Raw genomic sequence first — 21,728 nt, forward strand, 5'->3', positions numbered from 1 at the left:
AAGTGAATGCAAGGACTGTCTTCAAGGATAAGCTGCTAATTCAAAAATCCAGCGAAGCTTAAGAAAGCAAATGTTATTCTTTTCCGAACAGACTGCAAGTCATTCAGCTCTAAATTACTTTCAATTCAAAACATTTAAATGTGCCAAAATCAATAAGACGTCTGAGAACATACTGTACTTCAAATCTAGAGGAACACATGGGCTGCTATTAGAAATGCCAGTAGCAGAAAAAATATTCTACATATAGATACGACACAGATATATAATAATTTAAATCAGAGAGAGAATATATATATGTACACATATACATACATAATCTAGCAAAATACTATAAATAATAAAATAATGGATTAATAAATGTAAATAAATAAATACATTACAAATAATCAGACAAATCTTCAACGTTAAACCTAGCATAACGTGTTGCTATTTCAATGCAAAAACAGAGGGGAGATTAATATTAACTTTTATTTTTTGTTCCTCAGACAAAACTATTGTATGCGTTACAACTTGAAGGAATTATTTTCGGATACTTTGTGGGGTTTTTTGTCCCTTTTGAAGTGTGACAGTATCATTTACCATAGTTGTAAAGAGCAGCTCTGACATTCTTCCAAATACCTCCTTTCGTATCCCACGAAAGAAAGAAACAATATGAATTTGGAATGACATGAGGGTGAGTAATGATGACAACCTCTTTAATGTCATCAATCCATTTTCTAAAACAGCGTTGAAAACAATCCATCTTACAGTACAACAACCTTAACTTCAGATTCCCCCTGAGAGGTTTCAATTCACAGCCTACAACAGCAGATCGAAACGAAGCAGATTCTTACTCCTAAGACAAAACCATTCGATCTTGGTTATATAACAAAAAGCCACCACAAGGCTGAAATTGTAATTCTATGATTCTCAAACCAAGGCCCACATTTTTGTCTTAGATTTGTGACACTGATCTCGAAGCAGATGTCCCTTTATCATAAGAAATTAGTGTCAGATGATTGCAAAAACAGTACTGCTCTAGATTCAGCACTCCAACACTAATAATTCAAACAGTCTCTATTTTCCCCAGATGGATTTCTCTGCTATACAGTGCGTGATTGACAGGCGGATGACACACGCTTGCACTTCAGTAGCTACAGATGGAGGGGGAAAAAAACTTGCCTGTTCCTGCTGAGCTTACTGAAGGAGAACCTGGCTTGCGGTCCCTGCCCTGTCCTGCTTTTCATGTCAGACTCAGTTGCTTTGGGGATTTAGAAAGACACGTCAATCCGCAGAAAAAGTCTCAGAGTGTGCCAAAAAAAGCAATGTAGATTGGACCTTGCTATCCTTAGATGAAACGGCAAGTGTAACTGGAATTTGCGGTACAGACTCTGAATATATACATCAAAGAGTGAAGCTTTTAAAAGTGGAGATCTCTCATATCACCCACATCAAAGAATTTAGGCTACATAATGTTTGGACCCGCAACACTGTGACCATTCAATGCAGAGCGCTTCATTCAAGGCATTCCCACCCTAAGCATGTCTCTTGAATTATACATCAAGCAGATGGTGTGCAGAATCGTCAAGGTAAAATCTTAAATAATTCAATGCAGGCAAACCCCCCAGATCACCCCCGCCGCATTTTTGTTTACTGTTGGTTTTGCCAAGCAGGGATTTGAAATGATAGCAGTGTGCAGCAATACGCCAATGAGAGATTCTGCTGACCAGGGAAGAGACGTGCACAACATAACTTTATTATACTTTCATATTTGAGGGGACAGATGTTCCGCCGCATTTTTCCTTGTGTGGCTTATGCCAGGAGTCTCAATATCAAAAGCAGCTTAGATTGAAGCGCCGACATGATTGCATGGAAATAAAGGAATTGCATTGACACAAATCTAACTCATCCTTTGCTGAATGTACATTTCGATCAATAAAGTAAAACAAATAAAATATATAATTATAAAAAATAATAAATGTATATCATATGTTTATACATAAGTGCAGTTTATTAGTTTACATTTATACATAACAAGTATTTATACATATAGCATGAGTTTAAAAAATATAATAAATTTACACTAGTAAAAAATTAAAAATAATACATGAAAAAATTATTATAAATTGATAAATGTGTGTGTGTGTGTGTGTATATATATATATATATACACACACAGTGTATATATATATATATATATATATATATATATATATATATATATATATATATACACACACAGTATATATATATATATATATATATATATATATATATATATATATATATATACACAAATAAATAAATAATTCATGGCAAGAACAGAAAAGTTGGACCTGGTGGACAATTAAATTGACCAAAAAAAAAAAAAAATATATATATATATATATATACGTAAAAACTGGGAGATACCGGGACCAGGATATCAGAGACTTGTGGATAGGCTCCTTTGGCTTAGGATGGCAACTAACAACCTAGCAATTGACACTGAACTGTACGAAACACATATTAATGAACGTGTTCTTGTCAGAAAATGGGCGCTGAATTGACCCATGAGCTTTGTGGAGTCCCAATTTACCACAAGCAACACAGGGCTGAGGATAGGTGTCAGAGAGGGACTGAGAGAGCGAAACTAGAGAGAATGAGTAAAAAACACAAAGACAGAGAGGTAGTTAGTGAGGAAAAGAACAGAGAAAGTGAGAAAGAGAAATAGAGAGAGAGAGAGGAAGAGGAAGCTGTAATGAAGTGTCATAATTTACCAGTCATACTACAGATGGCAAGTCGGCTCCTTGCTGCTTTTCATTGTTCTATGCCAAAGAGTTGGTGGAGAGCAACTGTCAGTCCTTTGAAAACAGCCATGGAGAGAGATGCATTCACTCAACCTGTCATTTCACCCACCATTATGTTCCCTTTCTAAAAAAAATTATTTCTGCTTGTCATGGCAGAGGAAATAATTGGATGTGAAAAGCATGGTCACATTCAGGTCAAAGACAGCCTTTGCCTTTCTTAAATTAAATTCAAACTGTTTGAATGTGATAAAGTTCTGCCTTTCCCTTTCTCGTTCCTTCTCTATTGTTAGATATTCACATTATTTCTCTAAACATTTTTATGATTATTATGATTTTCATAAAAGGTCTGTTCCTTCCAGCCACAATTTCAAAGGACAATATCTCAACATATCACCACTGAGAAATATACATGTATTGTATATATACACACACACACACACACTGCTGGTCAACGTTTGTTTTTGCAGTTGCTATAAATGGGCTGGTTGGACGGTGTAAATATGTTTACATAGTACTAGACTGAACTTCTATTTCAAAATAGGAAACAAAATCCTGTTTTCTCAGATTGCACTGTAAAAAAAAGAAAAAAAGAAAGAAAGAAAAGGTTTTCCTTGGAGCAGTCATAAATCCTTCAAGGCTATGGGGCAAAAAGTTCCGAGGAAAGCTCCAGGTTGGCCTGTGACAGATTTGACTGTGTCCGAAATCGTCCCCTATAACCGCATTCATGATTCTCTACATTATAGTTCACTTGAAGGAGTGAATGAATGAAAACAAGAGAGAGCAAATTTGGACACCGAGTGTACCGGAAGTATGTGCTTGAGGTTTATTAATCATTTGAAATTTATCAAACTGGCTGCTCCAGTAGTAAGATGAAAATATTTATCTTGAAATCTGTAATGGAAACTACATATAAACCTTAATTAAACAATTTAACATTCAATCAAAAAGGTATTTATACTGTATGATATTACGCTGTAGCCGTCATATCAACTGCCGTGAACGTCATTTCAATCTTCTGGCGAGACGAGGGAATTCATTCGGGCAAGTGACTCTCACAGTGCATTATGGGTATTCTAAAGCCGCTGAGCGTACATTGGTTGTACAATCGTTTTTGCGGTGCATTATGGGATTGAATGAGTATATTCGATAACGTGGTTCACTATGGTTTTGGACACTACTACAAATGGCTATCGCCTCAAATAATGCCGTGTATAAGGGTTTAGGGGGCGATTTCAGGCACAGCCAATGAAATGGACTGTAAAGCCAGCTGATGTGCATCAGTCCTGATAGCTTTTGAGTTTCGCTCTTGAGTGTGCGAGATGGCCCAGCATGAGTGTGCATTTAATGAGCAGAAAGCTTCCCTTTTGCTTTGGTTTGTGACAAAGCATTCAAGTGACAAATGTCTCTCTGTGATCAGACAAGCATGGAGAGCCGACATTCACAGATGCTGTCCACAGCCATGGTCCAAAAGTAAATTGACAATATCTATTTGCTTGTGTTGTTACCTAGTTGGTATGCATTTCTGGTTTGTTATACTGGACAGGTTCCATTCATCTCTGGCCATGGAGCTCAGAGGCTAAAGGGGAAGGAGCGTAGAGCGCATGGCAAAAAAAAGCAAAAAGCTATATAAAAACAACTAATAAGGCCACATATCTTTAAAAGTGTGTGTAATTTGACAGAATTGTTATTTTTTTGGGTAAACTATCCCTTTGATACACAAAAACAACTAAGTAAGCCATTAAGGGGTAGAGTTATGATACTGTGGTTAAAACTAAAACTAAATTTCCATTCACTAAAATAAAAACATAACTAAGGAATTTTTTAAAACTAAAATATAGATGTTCATAACCTAAACTAAAACAAAATAAAAATGATACCAAGACAAGCTAAAAATAAAATGGAAATAAATACTACATTTACATTTTTTTTAAATGATAATAAATGCCCATTCACTCAAGGACCTTAACTATGACGATAAAGACATATTGTTAACACTTTACAATAAGGTTTCATTTATCAACATTGGTTAATTACATTAGTTAACGAACAAAACATCTAGCATTTATTAATATTAGTTAATGTTATTATTATCAACATTTACAAATACATTATTAGAATCAAAAGTTGTATTTGTTAACATTAGTTAATGCACAAACATTAAACAAACACTGAACAGTTATATTTTTATAAACTAATGTTAACAAACGCATTGCTCATTGAGCACGAATGAGACCTTATTGTAGTAATACAGACAGTTTTAAAAATTATTCTAAATCTAAAACAGTTGCAAACAACTTTAACGATAACGGCACAGAGGAACGATATCATAGGAATTACTTTCTTCCCACCTCATAAACAATAAAAAACATGCCAATCAGAATCCATTCTGCATCAGAGAGCTAAAGCATTTAAAGCGGCAGACGTCAAAACTGCAGCACATGCTTAAAATAAACAGAGCGCTATAGTTATCTTTTATAGTTATCGCTCCTGTGTGAACACCAAGTTCACAGGTTTATTTCCCTGAAAACTGAGTGTGATGCTATAAAAACTTTGCCCAACATGGTAACATGGTAACAACAACACTACCTGTTGGCCAACCAGGAAGAAAACCTTACTGAAATGTCATTTCATTGAATGATAACGCTACTGGCACACAAACCACCGAGTCTAGCTTTCACCCTTTGATGGATAGCAGGTTCTCTTCCATAAATGGTCGATAGAATAAAACTTATTCAATAGAATCTGCTTTAACAATAACTAGACAGATTATACAATCTACACCCAATTACAAAGAATTTAATTTATCTTCAAAGCTAGGCTGTAATTCTTTTGCGCCATATCATCTGATAATTCTAGAGTAATCCATCTACACCACACTATTTTTAATTAAACACATTACTTAAAATGAAAAACAAGTCGTAAGAGCGAACACGAAACCACAGGCTTCTTTTCTGCACTCGAACCGATCCATCATCCCATTCAGGGCTCTTTGATCAGCGCATGTTGATCTGTGTTTTCGGCTACGGGGACCTAATGAAAACGGCGAGGCAGAACCGCAGGTGGACGATACACCGGGAGCCTCGTGCGGCTGATGGTCCATCCATCATCCTTTTACACAACATCAGATTGAGCCCCTCATGCGCACTGGATCTGTCAGGATGATGGAACAGCAGCGCAGTTCCAAGCAAACAGGACAGAAGTGCACAAACTCAATAAAACATCATTTTTAGCCATTATTAACTTGATTCTGTCTTGTCGACGTAAAGGCTCGATTGATTTAATTTCGGCTGCTCGAGTAGGTAAATGCACACCTTGAGCTGTAATTGCACAAAATGGTTTGAAAGATTGCTGGTGTGTGGTTGTGAGTTCACGGCTGATTTGAGGCGCATAGCATTAAGGCTATGTGTGGCTACACACAGCAGCAAAATACAGGTTGTCGGTTCTGGAGTGCTAAATACTGGTATGTTCTTAGACAGTTTGGTGACAACTGTGATCCATTTTCAAAGTGAGGAATCAAACCAAATTTTGAGAGCAAGCTTGGTTGATGTGTGCTGTACGAACAGAACTTCAGTCCACTAGTTGTCAGTTACATCTGTGAAATATAAGCACAGACTTTGCACATTATTATTTTCTGCTAATCCCAAACAGAAGGTCTACACAAGCACGGTGACTAATAAAAATATGTTATTCAAACTCATATTTCTCGCCACAGACAACAACAAAATGAGCTGCTAAATTGATATACAGTTTGTACTTTTTTTCTTTGTTTTAAAGGGCCTTCTTATTTGTCTGATCTGTTAAACTTGAATAAGCCAGTCAGATGTTTGCGATCCACAGATAACACTCTGTCCCATGCATTCAAGATCAAGACTGAAGTTGAGAGGTGACCGTCTTCGTAGATCTGTACCCTCTGTATATGAGTTTAAATCAAAGTTAACGTCATATCTTTTTACCCTAGCATTCAAGTCATCATAAATGTAATTATTTTATATATATATATATATATATATATATATATGATTAATCTCAACAAGGTAATGGAAATTATTGTAATTGTAAGAGAAAACAAAACAAGACTGAATTGGACCAAACTGGCCTAATGCCTCTGAGGATGAAATACAAATTAAATCCTTAAAGAAGCAATTCACGGTGTTTAGGGACATCTAATACAGTTACTGGTTGCTATGGTTACAGGTATTACAAGACAATTTGAGACTCACAATAAAAATCACTAATAAATGCAGTTGTCAATCCTCAACAGTGAACCTAACCAATAATATGCTAAAAACAGGCTATGAAAGTCCAGGTAGTGCTGTAATTACTTTGTCAAAAATGTAATTTAGCTGATATTTTACGCATTTGGGTAAACCACAGAACCAATGACATACATAAACATCACTTAGACAGGGTATTGATGTCTAAATGAATGCCTCAGCAAGTATGTGCTTCAGATATACAGTAGTAACACAAGCTCAAATTAGCTGACAGACTGAATTTCTGGCATATTGTGTTTCTCAGGTTTACGTCAGTTCCAGCCTGTTCACTCAGAAAATAAAGAGCAATCACATCGATAGGGCTTGACAATCTAACCTTGATTGAATTTCGCCGCCGCTTGCTCGCACTAAAACACACAAAGGACATAATTGTGAAACAACTACGTTTGCCAATCGTAATTTGCTCAAAACTACCATCCTGCCTTTCATTCTATCCTCACATGTGACATTTACAGACGAGGTAACAGTACAAGCTTGAGAAGAAAAATCAGGTGCAAATGTTGCATCAACAGAAGAAACGGCCTGTAAACTGTACACTGTCTGCAGCAGCGCGAGCGAACGCCTCAGGGAGGCGAGCTCCATTTTGCCTGTATTTTTCCACATGAATATTAGCATGTGGGCTAGTCTGTCTGGTTCCGCTCCAAATCCTCTGTGACTATGTCTGACCTCAGACGACCATACGCCTGAAGGTACTCAATCTGTATGTCTACAACATCAGGGACATTTCAGGAAATAAAACTTACTGGCTTGATACGACATATACCTGGTTCAGGCAGGTTTTGATATGATATCATGATGACTAGCGTGCAAGAAATGGGTTTTGACGCTTCCCACTGTCGGACTCTTTTCAAGTACTTTTGGGTCGAACCATGTTGGCAAAGAAGTCAAAAAACAGCACATTGCTTTGTCTGCTTTCATAAAACATGAATATATTGCTATGTTTCGACCAAACAAGATCTTCATCAGGCAAGCAATTATCAAGGGATTTTATTTTATATTCACAAAGTAAACACTCACACTTGAGAAAAGACATGGACAATCAACAAAATAAACAATTATCCAATAAGCAATAAGAAGAAAAACAATTGAACCACATTATCAACATGAGTATCAATGCCAGTACTAGTGGCTGTTTACCACAGCTTCACAGTTTTATTTATGTTTTATTAAAACACTGGACTTGCCACCAAAACTCTACATTCACATTAATTCATTTAGCTGACGCTTTCATCCAAAGCGACTTACAATTGCTATATATGTCAGAGGTCGCACGCCTCTGGAGCAACTAGGGGTTAAGCGTCTTGCTCAGGGACACAATGGTGTCTCACAGTGGATTCGAACCCGAGTCTCTCACACCAAAGGCATGTGTCTTATCCATTGCGCCATCACCACCATTTAGGGCGGGTCCGAATACCATATTTTGAGCTTCGAAGCTTCGGTAGGTAATGAACATCGAATATTCGAAGCTTCGGAATCTCTATAGCCTATGTCTGTCTGTCCGTTGCATTTTGATTATTTCGAGAACCGTTCATCCAAACGACTTCACAAGGGAGTGCAGTGTCGTATTTGGTGCAATATAGATAGACAGGCGAGACGCGACACGTTCAGAATTATAAACTTTTAATAAACTACAGAACAGCGCGAGCCGGATGCCTCACGCGAGCAGAGCTTATATGCTCCGAGAATGGACACTGCACTAGTGATATAAAACACACACAGGTATGTTAACTTAAGCAATATTTTTAATAAGGTAGTCTAATATTTTTCTCATTAACAAATTACTGACAAAGTAGGGTAGATTTAAATAAAGAAGGGCGCGCCTCATGCAGGGCATACAGGTATATGCTCCGAGAACGGACACTGCGCTAGTGATATAAAACACACACACACACACACACACACACACACACACACACACACACACACACACACACACACACACACACACACACACACACACACACACACGTCTTTTAACTTAAGAAATATTTTTAATAAGGTAGTCTTATAATATTTTTCTCACTGACAAAGTAGGGTAGATTTAAATAAAGAAAAACGAAATTTAAATAAAGAAAAACGAAAAAAAACGTGACGTCCCAGTAAAATCTTAAAGTCTCCTATATTTAGCTGTAGATTAATTTAGATTGATAAGGGTAAAAAGGATAATACATTTTGTTTCTATTATTCTATGTTCCACAATGTCAAAGCAACGCAGCTAACCCAAAATACAAGCTCATGCATGCACTTCTGTCCATACAAACTCCGCTGTTCTGCGCTCTAGTCAGAGAATACTCCCGTTGCAGGAACACATTTAGTGACTTAAAGCAACAGCTGCTGATGGAACGGCAACGGCAGCCGGAAGTAAACGGTTAACTGCCGTAGTTAAAGAACGCAACAATCACTAAGCAACAGTGAAGAGTACGGCGTAGGGGATAATTTAATCATTTGACAAAATACATGTAAAGAAAGTGATTTTAAAAAGCAGGAGAGGGTTGCTTTGGCCATTTAATGATATACATAAACAATTACAATGCCACATACCATAAAACATAACATTGACTTACTTAATCTTTCACGTAGTAGCGACTACGGCAAATCAGCTGTTCTCCCGTAGTAGACGGTTACAGTAGAACGTCGTGAAGTAGCAGTTAAGTCGCGCATGCGCAATAGATCGCCAGAACGTCGTTGCCGTTCCACCAGACGCCGTTGCTTAAAGTCCCTATTTAGTAGTTCAAGAAGAAGAAAATATATTTATTAAGTAGATATAACGAAGTTATATGTTAAGTATTATATTTCACCAGATTTTATAGTGTAAAACATATTCAAGCGCGAATGTGAACCGTTTCGAGGGGGATGCCAGGTGTGCAAAAAAAAAAAAGAATATTCGAATGTCACATTTTCAAATCTACCGACACACCGAACGAATATTCGAATATCCGGGTCCAGCCCTACCCATTTACACACCATTCAAACACAGACAGAAAAGCACCTGCAAAAGATGCGAAGAATGTGAGCTGCTCTCCCAAGACAATTCATTCAGAGCTATGGAAAATGAATAATAAGTGTGAACAGGAATCATACGTCATGAATATCGGTTTGCTATTGTGATTAATTTAATCTGCTCAGAGGGGTATCTGCTTGTAATGCCTAAAAAACACATCATATGAACATAATACATGTAAATAAACACTTGTTTAGTGTATCGGCTAAAAGTATGCTAAGCTAATATGCTGAGCAGTTAGCTTGCAAAAAAATAAGCTACCTAAAACAGACACATAAAAAAATAAAAAATACAAAAATAATACAAAAAAAGAAATACAAAAAAATATATATATGTATATATATAACCCCCCTGATTAACCGATTAAAAAATCAAAATTTTATCAAATGTTTTCCGATAATCTAGGACATAATCGATAGATTGATCATCAAATTGATAGTTATTTCCAGCCTTGATTAATCAGATTAAATAGTAGATTAATCAAATTGTGTATATATATATCAAGGACATAATCGATAGATTGATTATCAAAATAGCATATAAAAATACAGGCTTATAATCATTATTTGCAAACCTATTGAAGCAGTACTTTGATGTCATAAACCGATCGATCTGCGCAGCACCGCTTCAAGTCAAACACACCTATTCTTAATTTCTAAGTAGTCATTAATGTTTCTTGCCAATGGAATCACTTTGTGGTCCTAGACAGACTCGATTGAGTGAATGGACTGAATCGTTCATAACACAGGGGTTCACATGAGCAAAGTGGGTGCAGTCACACACACCAAACTCTGCCGACAAACGGATTCCAGTCTGCGCCCTGACAGAACGTGGTATTCTGGGCTTTGAAACCCTAAGCACTGACTGAGCTAGTATCATTCTGCTTGTACTTCAATCCCTTCTGCTATTTACTCAGTTATATTAAGCCTGGTTCAAACAATTCCCCTCCTTGTGAAAAGGCTCAATACACTTGTGTACTCAAGCTCAAAACTCATTTCTTATAAAACACCAGTTATCGTGATGGCCAATTTAACTAAAATAGACCGTTTGAATCACCCAAAATAGCTCTGTATAAGTCAAAATCAACACACACTAAATCAGAACAAATAGCTCAATATGCACAGCCCATATCTGAGAGAATTCTTGAATCCATGCAAGTTCTCAGCAACAAAGATAGAGAAAATCTCAGCGATATTATAAACTATTTCAGGATCCGCACCGAGGCAGCAGCCAAAAAGCCAGAGGGCAGGCATTTGCTGTTACGCAATCACCTGTGATGCACTGGTGGGCAGCCGGCACCGAGGATCCCAAAGCAATTTATAGCAACATAATGCTTCCATTTAAACTAAAGAGATTGTTTCTGGCAAAGCAGCAGCATCAGAGCCTTCACCTCGAATAGACTTTTTATAAAGAGACAAGACAAGAGAGCTTTGTTTCTTTGTGCCGTCCCTGGACGTAAAGATCAAATAGCACAGAGAACAAAGGGAGGACATTGATCACGGTGTGGGCACAAAAGCCCAATTTAACTTAAACATGTTCAGTCACTGAAAGATCTTTAGCTCTTAATGAAAGACATTAATATAGTGTACGTGCCTGTTATTAACTACAGATGCAGCCCCGTGTGTATCAGAGGGCACATGCAGGGCTTTCTGGGAAGCGGTTTGGAACGATGGATGGATTCGGGAATTAAGTTTACTTAAACCTTTGTACAATTTGACACTCCAAACAGCATTTTTTCACTGGTGAAATCTTCCTGTGTTATGTAGATCAGTGTGGCCCTCTGCAGATCACTATACTTTACTACAACATTACAAAGGTAACAGATGGCTGGAAATGCTTTGACAAAAATGAACCAGATTTCACAGAGGATTAAAAAGTGATCAGTTGACTTAACTTGAAAAAAGTTAGGAAGCCCGTCGCCTTTAAATTATTAAGTACAAAAACGTAATGCGTAATTGAACAAATTAAGTCATGTGGAAATGTCAAATTCCTTTCTCAAGTTTATTACTTAAGCATTTTAAGGCAACAGGTTTCCTCATTTCTTTTAAGTCAAGCCAATTGATCACTTTTTACAGTCTATGTGTTTTTAATCTAAATTCTGTATTCTAAAATATCTCTATTTTACTAAGTTTTCCAAAAACAAATACACTCTACCGTTCAAAACTATGGGTCAGTAAATCTTTTTTGTAATTAGTACATTTATTCAGCAAGAATGCATTAAATTGATCAAGTGACGGTATAGGACTTTTACTTTGTTACAAAAGATTTCTATTTCAAATGTTTGTTTTTCTCAACAAAAATATTAAGTAGCACAAATACAAAGTTCTGTCATAAAAACCTCTAGATTGCGCAGGCTGATCGATCCTTAACTCAATCTGTTTACAATCACATCTTTCTCTATAGGGCGCAGCTGATTGGCTGCGGATGCATCAGTAGCCAATGAGCTCGCTGCTCAACCTTTAAAAATATTCAGCTTTGCATCACATGAACAAATTAAATTTTAAAATATCCTAAAATAGAAAACAGTTATTTTACATTCTTATAATATTTTACAATATTGCTGTTTTTACTGGATTTTGATCAAATAAATGCAGTGTTGGTGGGCATAAGAAACTTCCTTCAAAAACACTGTATATCATTAATAAACTTTTGAACGGTATTGTATATAAATTTTTTTTTAGTTTTTCTTTATTGTAAATACATTTGATTTCCTTCAAAGGAAATCAAACAAAGAATGCATTTTTAGATATTTTCACTTTTGAAATGTCATTTGTTACACCACAAAGCAAAAATGAAGTCAAAAAGGTGACTAAAATTATTTAAAAAAGGAATACAATACATAATGGAAATACATTTTCAATTAGACATTCATGTGAAGTGACCTAAATAAATAAATAAATAAATGTTTTTGTTATTTTTCATTGCCATATCAGCACTAAATGCTAAATAAATAATATACAATTCTTTTTTTTAATTTTTTTACTAAAACCTTGTTTGTTGGTTAAAAAAAGTTTATGGACATGTTGCACACATAGAAATTAATTTAATTACATATATGGATTTATATTTAAGCCAAATATTATGAAATAATCAGGCTGAACATACCCTCAGGTGGTTCTTCACGCAGGTAAGGTGGAAGTTCTTCATTATTAGGGTCAGCAGGTGCTTCCTCGATCACCTCAGTCTCTGCACTCGGGCCCTTGAATTAACAAGATCATACAGTTCATACTGTTAATACAGAAATATAAACACGACAATGTAAACAACAACACAATCATCCATGTTATGCAGTACATTTTCATGTTCCCATCAAGTATAGGCTAAGTCAAGATAGAATGCAACTTCTACAATTATAATTCCATGAGAACTTTGTTCCATGAGGCAAGTTGCTAAATAAGGAAAAAATTACATCACTTTGCAGTAAGTCAATTCATCATTTCAGTAGGAAAACATCAGCACAATCAAAGTTGATTTGATGATATATGATGTTTTTTAGTATTATCTGCTTTATTTCTGAAAGTCTGCTATACACATTTATATAAATAATTCCTTAAATTATAAAGTATATTTATATCTGAAAAAATGTTGTGTGCAAAAGGTACTGCAATGACATGAATGACCCAATTACAAAAAAAATTGACATTATCATCATCGTCGTCATCATCATCATCTCATCCCTGACAACCATTTTACACCCTCTTATGCAGCTAAAATCATAAACTTTATGGTTGCAAAAATAAATAATAGTGATACTGCATAGCTTATACAATGGTTTTTGCATTATCATGCTGATGAAATATTAAATCCTATTTAGGCATCGTTTCATTGTCAGCTGCCCGTTTATCTGTTATCAGAGCAAGATAACACAACATTTATCCGACTAAATCGCATTTAATGGAAAAGTAACAAAAAAGCCCGCATGCAAATACTTCTGATTTTAAAAATTCAACAGTTTGTGCTCGTGCAGAATCAGGTAAGAACAGGTTTGGCTTTAATACTGTCACGCAAAACAAACAAAAATCCTCCACTCACCTTCATAACTGAGGCTATTAATACAGTTTTAGAAAGGACGTCTCTGCACTTCAATATTGATGGAGACGCACAAGACTATATAGAATGGAAATAGCGCTTAATACGAAATAAATACAGCGTTTGGTATGTTTTTCAATGCAAGCGGAAGTGACGTTAGGGATGTTTACGGAATTTGAAGATGCTGTTGAGCTGGTCGATAGGGGGCAGCAGCGCGTTAATTACACTCACTGACTGAAGAGCTGCGGTTTCTATGCTTTTTTGACTGAATACACCACAGTAAATGTTTGATTAGGGACTAAAACACCATTTTTATGTCTGATGTTACTCTCATAGTTAAACCACATGTGTACGATAGCCTATGTGTGCCATATTTGACATATTTGGGGTCTTTTTCTGTTTGGATGACTACAAAAAGAGCAGATACAGTGTTTAACTTAACTTAACATTACTTGTGACAAACTTTATTCGTTTTGATAGATCAAGGCTTCCTTTTTTGCCGTTTTGTCAAATGTATCCAGGCCATAACCACCATACAGTATATGCTATGGTTTACATAGTATAGCACATAGTTCAGACCCAAATTAGTTTTTTCCCCATGCCGCATATTAGCTAACGTTACACTTCTTTATTTATGTTAGCCTACATAAAAATGTTAAGAACGTGTGGGATTGTGGTGATTCAAAGCGGAGGATTACGCTGACAGTAATGACATGGCAGTTGAGAAAAGGTGAGAAACCTTCCACTCTCAGTCATGACAAACATCTCTTACATGCTGCTCAATAATATATCACCTCATCAAAAAGAAGACGAGAGGTGAAAGGGGGGTGGATTTGGGTTTTATTGACCGGAAGTGAAATTGATGTGATTCTCCATCTAGGCCAGTTCACCGGGCAAGGTAGCGTTGCAATTAAAACAGTGTTCATAATTATTGTGGAAAGAGGGCATAAATGGACTTGACCTGTTAGCAAGTACTAAATTATAATGTTACTCTTACCATAAGGGCGTATGATAATATAATACCAGTCTTTCAAAAAAAAAAATTCTTGCTTATTTCTTAATGCTGATTTAAACAAATAAACAGCCAATATAATTTCAAGAGCAACAAATACTCCAATGTATGTGTATGTATTTATTTATTTAAATTCATTCTGACACATAATTTTTCTTTTCAAGTATGCATATACTTTGTAAGTTATGCATTAAAGTAGCATAAAGTGAATTATCCTAATAATTTATTTATGATGTCAACAGTAAAGTCCTTTTCCAGTTTTAATGGCATTTTTTGCAAGGCAATGTAAAACACAAATGTCTTCACTCTCGTGAACGCAGCTTTGAACTAAACTCAGCTTAACCAGTTAAAGGCTGTATTTATATACCACTGTAATTAAAAGGTCCTGTTGGGACAGTGGCTTTAGACAGTAGAAAGGTAAGAATGGTGAGAATGGTTTGGCCCTTTAAAACCCCCAGTGAAACCATATTTTTTTACAGAAAGGCAATCTAGAAGAGTGAGGTGATAGGTCAGGGTTTAACTTTAGTCAGGCAAGGCATTTTGTGACACTGGTGTAATTGAGTATAATGGCCCTCCTATTTAATAAACCATGACTTAGTGAAAAATCAATAATTTTAAGAGAATTTATTAATCATTTAAAAAAAGACGAGAGGATGTAAAAACAAATTATGTAATGCAACAAGAATTAGAATTATATATATATATATATATATATATATATATATATATATATATATATATATATATATTAGTTTAAGACATTTAGAACTGACACCATATAATAGATTTCTCATATATTTCATAGTGAACTTTCACCCTGAGGATTCTGCATGTCAGATCAAAAAGCAAAGGGGATTTAGTCCTTCCAAAAATACCAGTACGTTTATAGTAAGACAACACGTTTCTAGTTGTAAGTGGATTATGTCAGTTTAGCTGTGAGGAGAATGCAGTGCGGAACTTTCGCTTCGGTTATCGTGGCTATTTTCAGATGATCAACATTTTGGACAAAGACTGGACTTCAGTATGGGTCAAATTCAAAGTGATGAAGATAAAGAATTGGAGCTATCAGATATCCAGCCTCTTTATACCAGATTCATGAGAGAGTGCCCAAGTGGAGCCCTGCATCTTCATGAATTCCGCAAGATCTTCGGAGTTCAGAGCACATCGGAAGATGAGGCTTTGTACATGGAGACGCTCTTCAAATCTTTTGACACAAACAGGGTAAGCGCAGGAGTTTAAAAGGTCAAGTATTTTTTACATCATTTAAAACTTTTTAAATGTAAGTGCACATTTACTTAAAAATTGAATAGTGATTGCAAAGCAGCAATTTCTATGCATAAGCTGTGATTATGTGCATATGTGATCAGCTCATCAGCCGAGAATCATTTGTGTCCATTTGCAGGATGATGTTATAGACTTTATGGAATTTGTAGCAGCTGTCCACCTGGTTCTGAGAGGAAACCTAGAGGACAGATTGAAATGGTCTTTTAAAGTCTATGACAGAGATGACAGTGGAAAGTTGGACAAACAAGAGGTCAAACGTATTATAAGGGTGAGAGTGGTATTGATTCTCACCATTGTTATCTTTGTATTTCCTTGCCTAAAAGGTGTCTCGCTTTTTCCTTCTAGATCATTTGTCAACTTAAGAAAAACAACAGCAACATGACACCCGATGAAATTTGTGACAGGATATTCGAACTTTTGGATGAAAACAAAGATGGTAAGTGGATTTTTTCCTTCCTCAAATAAATATTTAAAGACCCCCTGTGGTTAAAATCAAGTTTTTAAATGTTGGTTATATGTCTATGGTGTTTTAATATGCTTTAAAGAAATAGGTCACCCAAAAAGTTGTTCCAAACCTGTATGAGTCTCTTTCTTCTGTGGATGTGCCCCATTGACTTCCATAGTAGGAAAATAAATACTATAGAAGTCAATGGGGTCCATCAACTGTTCATCAACCAACATTATTCAAAATATCTTCTTCTAATTTCAACAGAAGAAAGAAATTCATACAGATTTGGAATAATCGTTCGTAAATATTATATGTAATTTTATACTCAAAAATACACTAACATGTCATTAAATTAGGGAATGTATATTTGAACATATTATATTTCACATTTAAATGGGAACATGTATGTGCAAATATATGTACATAATTATGAGGAAAATATGTATTTATATATATATATACTGTACATATGAAATCAATTCGCCCACCATGTTGCCATGATTCTAACAAGACATCCAATTTGTCCAAATACCCAACATTTTTAATATTTGTTTTCAGTAAATGCATATTTTCATAAATCAAATGTGTAACTGTGCAAACAATCAAGTGAGATAAAATATCTTTTTGTCAACCCATACGTTAACTCATGAAAGTGAAATCAATTGAATGTTTTAATAAAGCAATTACATGTATAGCTGTTTATAGCAGATGTAGTGCAGTTTGTCTTCATTGGATTTTTTTATATATGAAACCATAGATGGTCAATGCATATATTGCAGTATATTGAAAATAAGCACTAGTTTCCCAAGTGGAAATGTAATACATGCAATACATATCACATAATTTTTATTTTGTTAGGGTAGGCGTTCACTTTTCTGGGAAGGCTTTCCACTAGAATAGATATTGTAACATGTCTGTCGGGATTTATTTCCATTCAAGAGCATCAGTGAAGTCAGAGACTAATGTTGGGTGTTGGGGTCTGGCTCACAGTCAGCGTTCCAGTTCATCCCAAAGGTGTTTTAGTGGGATTCAGGTCTGGGCTTTTTGAAGGCCACACCAAACTCAGTAAATAATTTCCCTACGGCCATTGCTTCAAGCAAAAGTGCATTGTGATGCTAGAATAGAAAGGACCCTCCCCAAACTGACAGCAGAAAGTTGTCATTGTATATCACTGTATACGTTAAGATTTTTCTTTTTAAAGTTTCAATTATATTGTTGCTTATCAAACCAATAACCTTTAACCTTGTTATCTTAAACTATGAGTACTTTTATGTTTTATGTTACATTTACATACGGCTTTGATAAATAATTTTCTACACACTATGTATATCATTTCATATATCATATATACATATCATATATGTGTTGTTTATTTCACAGAATACACCCAATAGGACTGCATCATTTGGGTTGTAGTGGAAATGATATTTGTTGCTTGAGAAAAATGTCTGAAATCTATTTGTCTGATAATACGATTTGGACACTGATGCAACTTGATAAATTAATGAATTGTGAAAATTATGTTTACTTTCTAAAAATCCACAGGAGCACATAGATGAATAAACAGCCTTATATAATAATCCTGTGTGTGACAGCCTAAATATGTGTAGGCTTAATTGTTGCTAGAATAAGCCTGTCAGTGGACAGGGAGAGAAGGAGCGGATGATGAAAGAATGAATTAAAAACATGTCTTCCTCTTCATCCACAGGTCACATATCCCTATCAGAGTTCATGGAAGGGGCACAAAAAGAGGCATGGATTATGGACCTCCTAAAACTGGACACTAATGCACGGAGTTGGTTCAGGGAAAACTGGGGGAAAGATTCATGAGTTTTCAATCTAAGGTCAAGGCCCATGGGCCAAAACCTGCTTGCCCTTTTACAATCTTTCAAATGTTGGGGTCTGCAAATGGAAGCGACCTGATATAGGGGTCAGAAAATATTTGCCTTCTGTCACGAGTGACTACGTGCCTCATCATATAATGATCACATTGATGTTCAACCAGTCTGCATGTGTAAAAGTGGGTTCCATCACATTTTCTTCTGAATGTGGTGATGATGCCGATATGAGGGATGCAAATAATTACCCAACAATTAGTTTAAGAATGAATTATGAATAATGATGAATCGTGTGTTCATAGATGGATCTATAACTAGGTTCCATAGTCAATTTTACTATTTAAACCAAGACATTATATGTAAAAAACACACATATGTATGTATGTATATATATATATATACATACACGCAGAATTGTTGGCACCACTGGTAAATATGATCAAAGATGGCTGTAAAAATAAATCTGCATTGTTTATTCTTTTAAAAGAATGATATAATAATTGCACAAATCTGAGCCCGATCTGATGAAAGTGCGTATCTATACAATGAATGTTATTTCTCGTCCCATTTATACGCCAAAAATATTTTTTACGTGCATATGCTACGCAGTTTTCGCGTGCATATGATACGCACTTTATGGTGTGTAATACGCACGCACTCCTCACCCTAATCCTACCCAAGGGTTTTCAGTGCGTACCATATGTACGCTAAAACCATTTTTGGGGTATAATTGGCACGAGAAATAACATTTGTGGTATAGATACTTACTTTCATGAGATTGTGTTGAATAACTTTTCATTGAAGTAAAAGATTTGAAAGTGGGGTGTAAATCACATTGTGAAATAAATGCTTTTCTCCAAAACACATTGGCCATAATTATTGGCACCCTTTTATTAAATACTTTTTGCAACCTCCTTTTTCCAAGATAACAGCTCTGAGTCTTCTCCTATAATGCCTGATGAGTTTGGAGAACAACTGACAAAAGATCAGAGACCATTCCTCCATACAGAATCTCTCCAGATCCTTCAGATTCCCAGATCTATGTTGGCGCTTCTTCTCTTCAGTTCAGCCCATTCGTTTTCTATAGGGTTCAGGTCACGGACTGGGATGGCCATTGCAGATGCTTGGTTTTGTGCTCAGTGACACATTTATGTGTTGATGTTTGTTTTGGATCACTGTCCATTGGGAAGATCCAAACATGGCCCGTTATAAGATTTCTAGCAGAGGCCATCAAGTTTTGATTTTTTATCTGTAGGTATTTGCTAGAATCCATGATGCATGATGTATGTGAACAAGATGTCCTGGACCTCCAGCTAAAAAATAGGCCCACAACCTTAAGTTGTATATTTAACCGTGGCATGGGGTACTTTTTATCCCTGTGTGACCCAAACCCATCTGGTTGGTTTGCTGCCAAATAAGTTTAATCTGACCAGTCCCTGACCAGAAAACTTCCATTTCTGACAACTGAATATGCTGGAGTTTGTTTTTGGATGAGCGAGAAGGATTTTTCCTGAAACCCTCCCAAACAACATGTGGTGATGTAGGGGTTGTTTGATTTTTTTTTTTCTGGGACTTTCTGATCCCAATACTCAACTAATCTCTGCAATTGTACAGTACATCTGTGATCCTTGAAGAGTCTTTGGCCACTCAATCTTTCCTCTTCACCGTGCATTAAGACAATATAGACACATGTCCTCTTCCAGGCAGATTCGTAATATCTTTAATTGATTGGACCTTAATTATTAATGGGAATATATACTTCAGAGATATTTTACTCATAAAAATTTGTGCCAATAATTGTGGCCAACATATTTTGGAGAATGTTTTTTATTTATTATTATGAAAGATGAAAAGAATAAACAATGCAGATTTACTTTTACAGCCATATTTGATCATATTTACCAGGGTTATCAATAATTTTGACCACAACTGTACAGTGTATAAAGATTTTACAAATGAGTGTTACCTGATTGTTTGATACTTTGAACAATCTGTGCTTTTACATGCAGGATCTTTCATCGATTGCAGCGTGTAAGGTTATTGTCAATGCCTTAAAGTCTTATTTTATCAGGTACATGTAATAAACTGCTTATTCAATGTGCAAATTTCTTGTGCATATTCTGAAGAGCTTAACCTTGCAATATTGACCATTTTGGGCTGGACTATCTGTTTGAGTAAAAGATGGAACAAAATGCTTGAATGCCTAAAGCTTAATAATGACTGTTGAAGTTGTGGAAAAATCTACAGTATGTGCACCAATAAGAGCAGCATTCAAATGAATTCTGTAGGAAACCCAGCATGGAGCCAGAAGCGCATTTATCATTCTTGTCTGCATGAGCTCACATATGGTTACTTTACAGCATTTGACACACAGGACATGCATGCATGTGCATGCATCTTTTATACACATAAATAAACCTGTTTTTTCTATGATTTATTGACCTGAATTAGAAGACAGATTTCCGCCAGCATGGTGCCTCCCAGTATGCGATGTGTTCACACATGGTGCTTAGCGATGAACTATTCTTAACAGTGACATAATTCAAACCATGTAATTTTTTTTTACCCTTAAGCCTAAATGGAGCTCATCCTCTGACTGAACCACAATTAACCCCTATAAATCATCTAGGTGTGTGTGTGGGTGTGTGTGTGTGTGTGTGTGTGTGTTAGAGAGAGATTTAATATTTATTGCTAGAAAAATTACAAAAGTTTTGTATAGAATTTCCAGCCCTATTTTCTATTCAGGGAAAGTGTAATTTCAAATTGTTCAAATAGTTTTCTATTAAACTAATCATCGATATAATAAACCCATTAAATTAATTATGCTGCATATTACTTTAAGTTACTCATTTACAAGTTCAGAGGTGATTTGTTGGCGCTTCTAATAGAAATCAAGTCACTGAATTGTTGAACTTTTGTCTTGTGAATGATTCTGCAGTTCTGCATTTCACTACAAAATAACTCTAGCTTGTTTCATCTCATTTTCTGTGACTGGGGTTCGGTATTCCTGAATGATTAAAGCAATTTTAATCTAATTTCAGAAGCAGTTCGGTTGCATCGAAGAGCTTAAAACA

The 21,728-nt window shown here is 35.7% G+C and overlaps 2 protein-coding genes across 2 annotated transcripts in view; one reads left to right on the top strand and one right to left on the bottom strand.

Annotated features, from left to right (window-relative positions):
* Positions 1–14,256, bottom strand: part of LOC143720748 (transmembrane protein 263-B) — a 30,465-nt gene extending 16,209 nt beyond the window's left edge. The window contains exons 1-2 of the mRNA XM_077210515.1: positions 14,076–14,256; positions 13,149–13,242 (exon numbers count right to left, since the gene is read on the bottom strand). Of these exons, the coding sequence (XP_077066630.1) occupies positions 13,149–13,242; positions 14,076–14,081 (100 nt within the window). The 5' untranslated portion in view covers positions 14,082–14,256. The remainder of the gene's footprint in view (positions 1–13,148; positions 13,243–14,075) is intronic.
* A 1,731-nt stretch (positions 14,257–15,987) lies between these two features.
* guca1g (guanylate cyclase activator 1g) lies at positions 15,988–20,753 on the top strand. The gene is made up of 4 exons (XM_077209902.1): positions 15,988–16,305; positions 16,487–16,636; positions 16,714–16,804; positions 18,525–20,753. Exons 1-4 carry the CDS (start codon positions 16,108–16,110, stop codon positions 18,644–18,646), a joined length of 561 nt encoding a protein of 186 aa, XP_077066017.1. The 5' UTR covers positions 15,988–16,107; the 3' UTR covers positions 18,647–20,753.
* Positions 20,754–21,728: the final 975 nt, after the last annotated feature.

This window comes from Siphateles boraxobius, unplaced genomic scaffold (genome assembly GCF_051911475.1).
Source record: "Siphateles boraxobius isolate OS27281-9 unplaced genomic scaffold, OSU_SipBor_1 65, whole genome shotgun sequence".
NCBI lineage: Eukaryota > Metazoa > Chordata > Actinopteri > Cypriniformes > Leuciscidae > Siphateles > Siphateles boraxobius.